Source organism: Rutidosis leptorrhynchoides, chromosome 9, assembly GCF_046630445.1.
Source record: "Rutidosis leptorrhynchoides isolate AG116_Rl617_1_P2 chromosome 9, CSIRO_AGI_Rlap_v1, whole genome shotgun sequence".
NCBI classification, from domain to species: Eukaryota; Viridiplantae; Streptophyta; class Magnoliopsida; order Asterales; family Asteraceae; genus Rutidosis; species Rutidosis leptorrhynchoides.
This window is the reverse complement of record NC_092341.1, coordinates 155,599,862-155,609,748: the sequence shown is the minus strand read 5'-3', so window position 1 is coordinate 155,609,748 and position 9,887 is coordinate 155,599,862. Positions and strand designations below refer to the sequence as shown.

Sequence of the window (9,887 nt, the reverse complement as noted above, 5' to 3'; positions counted from 1 at the left end):
TAGCAACTAAACAAACTCTCAACCGGTTTATTCCTCAAAAGTATGCAGGATTTGAATGCCGAATTATGTATAATCTAATCAAAATGCTCTAATCCTCCCATTAGTTTTAACTCTTTGATTGTCCTAAATCATCAATCATCCATTCTCCCATTACATTTTTTTCCTCCTGATTGTCTTGAATAACCAATTCACCATTACTGCCATAGAGGTTTAATACAACACTATATTAAGTGCTTGTCCTTTTGAAACAAATACAAAATATAAATAAATAGCTAGAAAATTTATATTTGTATCACTCATTATTTATCGAGTACAATAGCAAACATTCTGGTATAATGACCATCATTATAAAACAAGATATGGGTACAATCAAATGAAAGAAGCCAGCCAAACAGATCCAGAAACACAATAAGCATGTGATGCGCCCAAAACAGTCCCTAAGAAATCAGAATTTGATTAAACTGAAAAACCCGACTCAAGTACTAAGCACAAACCTAGGCAAGCCACAAGTACTTGAAATTTTGAACGTATCGAATGCTAGTAGCACCCAATAATTGTGCAAATCATTACGTGCTTCATACACGTAACAGACCTATAACACAGTATCGAGTAGTACATAGACTATTTTCCTACAAAAACCCTGTGGATCACTGTGTTTCCTCGGGTTTCGAGGATTCCTTGATCTCGTCCCCAGCAGCCTCATCCTGCAAATAACCATCATATAAATCATGTTACAAATGCAGAAAACAAAAACCAGAACTAGGATCAGTTTGAAAAGGTTTTCCATATATATAATGACCATATTTGTCTGTTGGATTATACGGAGTAATAATAGTGGGTTTAGAACTTTAGAAACAAAGAAGTTACAATCTTGGAATTTCTTTCAATAAACAACAATCAATATCAATATAAAAAATATAAAAAAAGTTATTATAATTATTTAAGGGTATCCGATCTCAGCCATTTGAATGGTTATTCGCTTTAAAAAAAAAAAAAAATTCCAACGAAAACCTTGATTATTACGACTAGTTATTTTTTCTATCTCCTGATTAATTATTTATCTTTCTCCTAATTAATTATTAATTATTGATTAATATTAACTAATTATTGAATTATTAATTATCAATTATTTTATAATTAATTATTACTATTAATCCGCAATGTTGCGGATAAACTAGTTAATTCTAATAGAAGACACTAAGAAGATAAAGGAAATAAAAAAAAAGGTTTGTGGAGTGGAGTTTGCACTGGAAAGATATAAAAGGAATCAATGCATAGTTTTACAGGAGAACAAGCTTTTCATCTTACTAATTTAGCAAGCGTTCGCAATCTACATATTTTCAAGATAGGGGTAACCTAATAGCTAAAGTTAAAAATTGCTGTCTACAAGAAACCATATTTCAGTGTATATTGAAAGTAACGATAATTCGTTGTTGACCTATTTTACAAATTTATTGTTCAAGTTCGTTCCTACAACTTACATGACCTGTTAGATATGATATGTTATTATTATAATCAACCCACTTCTAAGTTAATGAGTCAAAATTTTGTGACGTATAGAGGCATTGATGTTGTGCAGGGGCAAATGTTGCACCAAAGAATGATAAGAGAGAATGACTGACCGCAATATCGGAAGTCCACAAAGTTAGGTTGTCTCGTAGGAGTTGCATTATCAGTGTGCTGTCCTTGTATGAATCCTCACCTAGTGTATCTAACTCAGCAATAGCTTCATCAAAAGCCTGCAATGGAAGAAAGTAATTTAGCACAAAAATAAAAAGAACTTACAAAAATGTTGGCAGAAATCGAGGGTAAGAAATCTCAATTAAAGATTTAACCATGACAATAAAATGGACCGAGAAAGAAATTAAGCTCTGATTAAAAACTATTTCTTATTTTATAAGAAGGAATACATTAAACATTACTTATATTGGTCCTTGATGTTTAATGGAATTTATAAGTAATACAATCAACTCTTTTCAGCCATTGAAATGCATATATATTTGTAATACCATTGGTAACTAGCATGCCACTAATAATGATTTTAATTAGTGAAGCATATAATGTGCAATTTGTGTGGATTAACATGTAATAAGCTAGGTTTAGTTAGCCTTTTATAAAATCATTAAAGCATAAGTAGTTCAAGCAATATATTGCGGCACAGAGAAAGATAGAACTACTACGATAGCCTCTTATGACATCTCTAATTTTCCTTTTTTTTTTTTGTAATATTTAATAACAACCCATACAGGAATACCCAATGGTAAAATACACATTACACACACACAAAAAAGTAGTTGTGAAAATAACGATCCATAGGATCCGATCCAATACCATGAAAATAAGGGACCGGATACTCAGTCATAAACGAAAATTTACCTGCTTGGCAAGGTTACAAGCACGGTCAGGCGAATTGAGAATCTCGTAATAAAATACCGAGAAGTTAAGTGCAAGCCCTAGCCGTATTGGGTGAGTAGGAGCCAAGTCAGAAAGAGCAATATCCTAAAACACAACACCATAATTACAAATTAAGGTATCAAACAAACATAAGCTAACATAAAACCAGTTTAGAAGTGAACACGGATCACCCACCTGAGCAGATTTGTAAGCTAATAAAGTGCTCTCAGCAGCTTCTTTCCTTTCAGCTCCTGTCTTAAATTCAGCTAAGTACCTAAAGTAATCACCCTTCATCTTCAAGTAAAAGATCTTTGATTCCGCAGATGAAGCAGAGGGAATAAGATGCGAATCTAGAAGAGACAATATACCATCACAGATTTTGCTTAATTCTGTCTCGATTGTAGCCCGGTAGTCTTTTATTAGCTTAACATGATCTTCATTCCCTCGGCTCTCTTCTTTTTGCTCAATCGACGATATGATCCTCCATGACGCCCTTCGAGCTCCAATCACATTTTTGTAAGCAACAGAAAGAAGATTCCTTTCTTCAACTGTTAACTCCTCGACATCAACTGTCTTTGCTACTTTCTCCATAAACTCAACCATTTCTTCGTACCTTTCGGCCTGCTCGGCCAGCTTGGCCATGTACACATTTTCTTCACGTGAAGCGTCGGTTGATGTCATTCTGTTAATTAGTATATTCATGTTACACACAAAAAGAAAGTCCCGTATCAGACTGAAAATTCAAGCAATCCAAAGCACACATCAAGATTTAAACATCCCACCTACCAAACACAGAATCAAGCACTAACCAAAGAGAACCCAATTTCCTAAATACATACATGTACATACATAGAAAAGGGTTCCAAAAATAACAAAATATCAAGTACAAACCATTCGTTTCAGATCCACAAGTGGAATTCAAATGTTTAACATGTGAAATGAACAGCCAATTTCAAAAGCACGTTCCAAATGAACACGTATGTAGTATCCAATTTACCAAACTCTAGTTCTTATTTGATCCTAAGTCCAATAATCCAAACACGCGATACATATAAAGAGAAATAATGATCAAATAAGAACAAAGTTTATTCTAGACTAATCCTCGACAGATACACGTGAAAATAGATATATGTGTTTATGCTATTCTTCATTTTGTGCAAGGGAAAAACTCTGAAACCCTAATTTTCAGTTTGTCCAAGAAAAAAACAGCTTAATATTTAAGCTAAAGTTTACTTGTACGATACAATTTACCATTGCACTTAGTTTAACTCCACATATCAATTCATTTCTAGTTCAATCAGATCCATATAACATAGAAACTAACAGATTCAGCTATAAAGATATTAATTCAAAAAAAAAAAAAAAAAAATTTTAAAACTAACAGATTCAGCTATAAACACTATTAACATAGCCGTAAGATATCTACACGATCGATGACGACAATTAAACCTGATTCAAAAATTAAAAAATGAGATTTAAAGAGTACCTTAATGTGTGTGTATTTTAGGTGTTGTTAGTGTGTGGGATTGATTCTGTAAAATCAGATCGGAGGGGAAATGGAATGAGGGTATTCGAGAGGTTTATATACTCTTTAGTTATATTGATAAATGAAAAATAAATAAATTAGTTAATAGGTTAATACGGAGTAGAAAATAAAAGAAAGAGAAAATAAAAAAACGCGTGAAAGAGAAGAGTAATAGACAAATGAAAAGGTGACACGTTTGTGTATATACCTAGGTTGGCGGAGTTGAATGCACTAATGTGACGCGACAATCACATGTAATTGAAAAAAAAATTTAAAAAAAAAATTCAAAAAATTTTTTTTTTTTTTAAATTTTTAAAATAAAATTTTTCTTTTAATTTTTTTTTTTTAAATTTAGCATTTCAATTCTAATCACATGTGATTGTAAAACCCAATCACATGTGATTGTAAAATCCAATCACATGTGATTCTACATGTCAAATCTAATCACATGTGATTGAAAAAAAAATTCAAATTTTTTTTTCAAAAAAATAATTTCAACCGAAAACAGACTTTAATTGAGTGATTTGATCAAGTTTGTTAGCGTTTCGTGATCATATATTCAAAATTTCAGACTTTAATTCGGTGATTTGATCAAGTTTTGATCAAAAACTTGGTGTTTAAAGGTTTTAACACAAATTTACTGAAATTTGTCATTTTACTAAAAAAAATCAATCACATGTGATTGGATTTCACATGCAGAATCACATGTGATTGGGTTTTACAATCACAAGTGATTGGCATTCAGAATCACATGTGATTTACTGCATGTCAAATCCAATCACATGTGATTGAAAAAAAAATTTGCGAAAAAAAATAAAAAAATTTTCTTTTTGAAAAAAAATAAATTTTTTTTAAAAAAAATATTTTTAATTTTTTTTAATCACATGTGATTATCGCGCCACGTGTCGCACTCTGATTGGTTCCTTGGATCTCAACTTAAAAGTTGGTCTCATTTGAATATTTCTCAGTTACTGTAATCAAAACACTTTCAAAATTCAAAATTTTAAAATCTCTCTCTTTTTTATCTATTATAACAAAACTTTTAATACATCACTTCTTTTTAAAAAATCATACATGTCAAAGTCTCTCCCCTTGAATGTAAAAAGTATCTCTGATCTGAGTCGTTGAAAAAAATTGATGCGTAACTTCACAAATATGTACGTCACGCTGCAAGCAAATTACAATGATAACTCTTAATCCCACAAGTTGAAACGCAGATGAATAAGCTGTTGGATATAGTTTTGATTAGAAGAATTGGATATGGTTGCATAGTATTTGTGAAGGATGTTATCCCACATAGGTGGGAGGAAAAAGTTGAAGGGGACTTGCTTAGTTATAAAAGATGGGTTAAGTCTTCATTCTAAATTGCACCAATCAATACACTTTAAGTATTTGATTATTTCTTTCTTTCTTACACTTGTTTAAGAGTTGTATTAGTTAAATATTTTGGAGAGTGTAGTTGTTGAAATGTCTCGTTCATATTGATTATATAATTGATTTCGTTGCGAGGTTTTGACCTCTATATGAGACGTTTTTCAAAGACTGCATTCATTTTTAAAACAATCATAACCTTTATTTTATCTATAAAGGTTTAAAAAGCATTACGTAGATTATTAAATAATGATAATTTAAAATATACCGTTTATACACGACCATTACATAATGGTTTACAATAAGAATATATTACATCAAAAATAAGTTTCTTGAATGCAGTTTTTACATAATATCATACAAGTATGAACTCCAAATCTTGTCCTTATTTTAGTATGCAACAGCGGAAGCTCTTAATAATCACCTGAGAATAAACATGCTTAAAACGTCAACAAAAATGTTGGTGAGTTATAGGTTTAACCTATATATTATCAAATCATAATAATAATAGACCACAAGATTTCATATTTCAATATACATCCCATACATAGAGATAAAATTCATTCATATGGTGAACACCTGGTAACCGACATTAACAAGATGCATATAAGAATATCCCCTATCATTCCGGAAAATCCTTCGGACATGATAAAAACGAATTCGAAGTACTAAAGCATCCGGTACTTTGGATGGGGTTCGTTAGGCCCAATAGATCTATCTTTAGGATTCGCGTCAATTAGTAGATCGGTTTACTAATTCTTAGGCTACCAAGCAAAAGGGGCATATTCGGCTTCGATCATTCACCCATATAATGTAGTTTCATTTACTTGTGTCTATTTCATAAAACATTTATAAAACTGCATGTATTCTCATCCCAAAATATTAGATTTTAAAACTGGAACTATAACTCACTTTCACAGATTTTTACTTCGTCGGGAAGTAAGACTTGGCCACTGGTCGATTCACGAACCTATAACAAATATGTACATATATATCAAAGTATGTTCAAAATATATTTGCAGCATTTTTAATACGTTTTAATGTTTTAAGTTTATTAAGTCAGCTGTCCTCGTTAGTAACCTACAACTAGTTGTCCATAGTTAGATGTACAGAAAATAAATTGATATATATTATCTTGACCCAATCCACGACCCAGTGTATACACGTCTCAGGCTAGATCACAACTCAAAGTATATATATTTTTGGAATCAACCTCAACCCTGTATAGCTAACTCCAACATTACTGCATATAGAGTGTCTATGGTTGTTCCAAATAATATATATATATGGGTCGATATGATATGTCAAAACATTTACATACGTGTCTATGGTATCCCAAGATTACATAATATATTAGAATACATGTATAATACAATATAAGTTAGCTAGGATATGATTAATATAGATTTGTTACAATATTTCCCGTATCTACAACAATCAAAAAATATCCAATCTTGTTTTACCCATAACTTCTTCGTTTTAAATCCGTATTGAGTGAATCAAATTGCTATGGTTTCATATTGAACTTAAGTTTATGAATCTAAACAGAAAAAGTATAAGTTTATAGTCGGAAATACAGGTTACAAGTCGTTTTTTTAAAGGTAGTCATTTCAGTCGAAAGAACGACGTCTAGAAGACTATTTTCGAAAACATACTTCCACTTTGAGTTTAACCATGATTTTTGGATATAGTTTCATGTTCATAAGAAAAATCATTTTCCCAGAAGAACAATTTTTAAATCAAAGTTTATCATAGTTTTTAATTAACTAACCCAAAACAGCCCGCGGTGTTACTACGACGGCGTATATCCGGTTTTACGGTGTTTTTCGTGTTTTCCGGTTTTAAATCATTAAGTTAGCATATCATATAGATATATAACATGTGTTTAGTTGATTTTAAAATTCAAGTTAGAAGGATTAACTTTTGTTTGCGAACAAGTTTAGAATTAACTAAACTATGTTCTAGTGATTTCAAGTTTAAACCTTCGAATAAGGTAGTTTTATATATATGAATCGAATGATGTTATGAACATCATTACTACCTCAGGTTTTGTGGATAAACCTACTGGAAATGAGAAAAATAGATCTAGCTTCAAAGGATCCTTGGATGGCTTGAAAGTTCTTGAAGCAGAATCATGAAACGAAAACAAGTTCAAGTAAGATTTCCACTCGAAATAAGATTGTTATAGTTATAGAAATTGAATCAAAGTTTGAATATGAGTATTACCTTGTATTAGAAATATATCTAACTGTAAATAAGAAAGATTTCTTGAGGTTGGATGATCACTTTACAAGATTGGAAGTAAACTAGCAAACTTGGAAGTATTCTTGATTTTATGAAACTAGAACTTATAGAATTTATGAAGAACACTTAGAACTTGAAGATAGAACTTGAGAGAGATCAATTAGATGAAGAAAATTAAAGAATGAAAGTGTTTGTAGGTGTTTTTGATCGTTGGTATATGGATTAGATATAAAGGATGTGTAATTTTGTTTACATGTAAATAAGTCATGAATGATTACTAATATTTTTGTAATTTTATGAGATATTTCATGCTAGTTGCCAAATGATGGTTCCCACATGTGTTAAGTGACTCACATGGGCTGCTAAGAGCTGATCATTGGAGTGTATATACCAATAGTACATACATCTAAAAGCTGTGTATTGTACGAGTACGAATACGGGTGCATACGAGTAGAATTGTTGATGAAACTGAACGAGGATGTAATTGTAAGCATTTTTGTTAAGTAGAAGTATTTTGATAAGTGTCTTGAAGTCTTTCAAAAGTGTATGAATACATATTAAAACACTACATGTATATACATTTTAACTGAGTCGTTAAGTCATCGTTAGTCGTTACATGTAAATGTTGATTTGAAACCTTTAAGTTAACGATCTTGTTAAATGTTGTTAACCCAATGTTTATTATATCTAATGAGATGTTAAATTGTTATATTATCATGATATTATGATATATTAATATATCATAATATGATATATATATATATATATATATATATATATATATATATATATATATATATATATATATATATATATATATATATATATATATATATACATTTAAATGTCGTTACAACGATAATCGTTACATATATGACTCGTTTCGAAATCCTTAAGTTAGTAGTCTTGTTTTTACATATGTAGTTCATTGTTAATATACATAATGACATGTTTACTTATCATTTATCATGATTAAATATAGTGTAACAATATCTTAATATGATTCATATGTAATTAGTAAGACGTTGTTATAACGATAATCGTTATATATATCGTTTCGAGTTTCTTAATTCAATAAACACAATTTTATGTATATAACTCATTGTTAAAATACCTAATGAGATACTTACTTATCATAATATCATGTTAACTATATATATAATCATATATATGTCATCATATAGTTTTTACAAGTTTTAACGTTCGTGAATCACCGGTCAACTTGGGTGGTCAATTTTTTATATGAAACCTATTTCAATTAATCAAGTCTTAACAAGTTTGATTGCTTAACATGTTGTAAACACTTAATCATGTAAATATCAATTTCATTTAATATATATAAACATGGAAAATTTCGGATCACTGCAGTACCTACCTGTTAAATAAATTTCGTCCCGAAATTTTAAGCAGTTGGAGGTGTTGACGTATCTTCTGGAAATAAGTGCGGGTATTTCTTCTTCATCTGATCTTCTCATTCCCAGGTAAACTCGGGTCCTCTACGAGCATTCCATCGAACTTTAACAATTGGTATCTTGTTTTGTTTAAGTCTTTTAACCTCACGATCCATTATTTCGACGGGTTCTTCGATGAATTGAAGTTTTTCGTTGATTTGGATTTCGTCTAATGGAATAGTGAGATCTTTTTTAGCAAAACATTTCTTCAAATTCGAGACGTGGAAAGTGTTATGTACAGCCGCGAATTGTTGAGGTAACTCAAGTCGGTAAGCTACTGGTCTGACACGATCAATAATCTTGAATGGTCTAATATACCTTGGATTTAATTTCCCTCGTTTACCAAATCAAACAATGCCTTTCCAAGGTGCAACCTTAAGCATGACCATCTCTCCAATTTCAAATTCTATATCTTTTCTTTTAATGTCGGCGTAGCTCTTTTGTCGACTTTGGGCGGTTTTCAACCGTTGTTGAATTTGGATGATCTTCTCGGTAGTTTCTTGTATTATCTCCGGACTCATAATCTGACTATCCCCCACTTCACTCCAACAAATCGGAGACCTGCACTTTCTACTATAAAGTGCTTCAAACAGCGCCATCTCAATGCTTGAATGGTAGCTGTTGTTGTAGGAAAATTCTGCTAACGGTAGATGTCGATCTCAACTGTTTTCGAAATCAATAACACATGCTCGTAGCATGTCTTCAAGCGTTTATATCGTCCTTTCGCTCTGCCCATCAGTTTGTGGATGATAGGCAGTACTCATGTCTAGACGAGTTCCTAATGCTTGCTGTAATGTCTGCCAGAATCTTGAAATAAATCTGCCATCCCTATCAGAGATAATAGAGATTGGTATTCCATGTTTGGAGACGACTTCCTTCAAATACAGTCGTGCTAACTTCTC

The 9,887-nt window shown here is 31.2% G+C and overlaps 1 protein-coding gene across 2 annotated transcripts; it reads right to left on the bottom strand.

Annotated features, from left to right (window-relative positions):
* Positions 1-253: 253 nt before the first annotated feature.
* On the bottom strand, positions 254-4,017 carry LOC139866830 (14-3-3-like protein GF14 nu). Of its 2 annotated transcripts, XM_071855122.1 has the most exons (5): positions 3,881-4,017; positions 2,590-3,076; positions 2,377-2,499; positions 1,623-1,739; positions 254-704 (listed from the first exon to the last, which is right to left on the bottom strand). In XM_071855122.1, exons 2-5 carry the CDS (start codon positions 3,073-3,075, stop codon positions 648-650), a joined length of 783 nt encoding a protein of 260 aa, XP_071711223.1. In that variant the 5' UTR covers position 3,076; positions 3,881-4,017; the 3' UTR covers positions 254-647. The 2 variants fall into 2 exon arrangements, with proteins under 2 accessions (XP_071711223.1, XP_071711222.1); XM_071855121.1 differs by lacking the exon at positions 254-704 and having other exon boundaries at positions 1,512-1,739.
* Between the last annotated feature and the right edge of the window lie 5,870 nt (positions 4,018-9,887).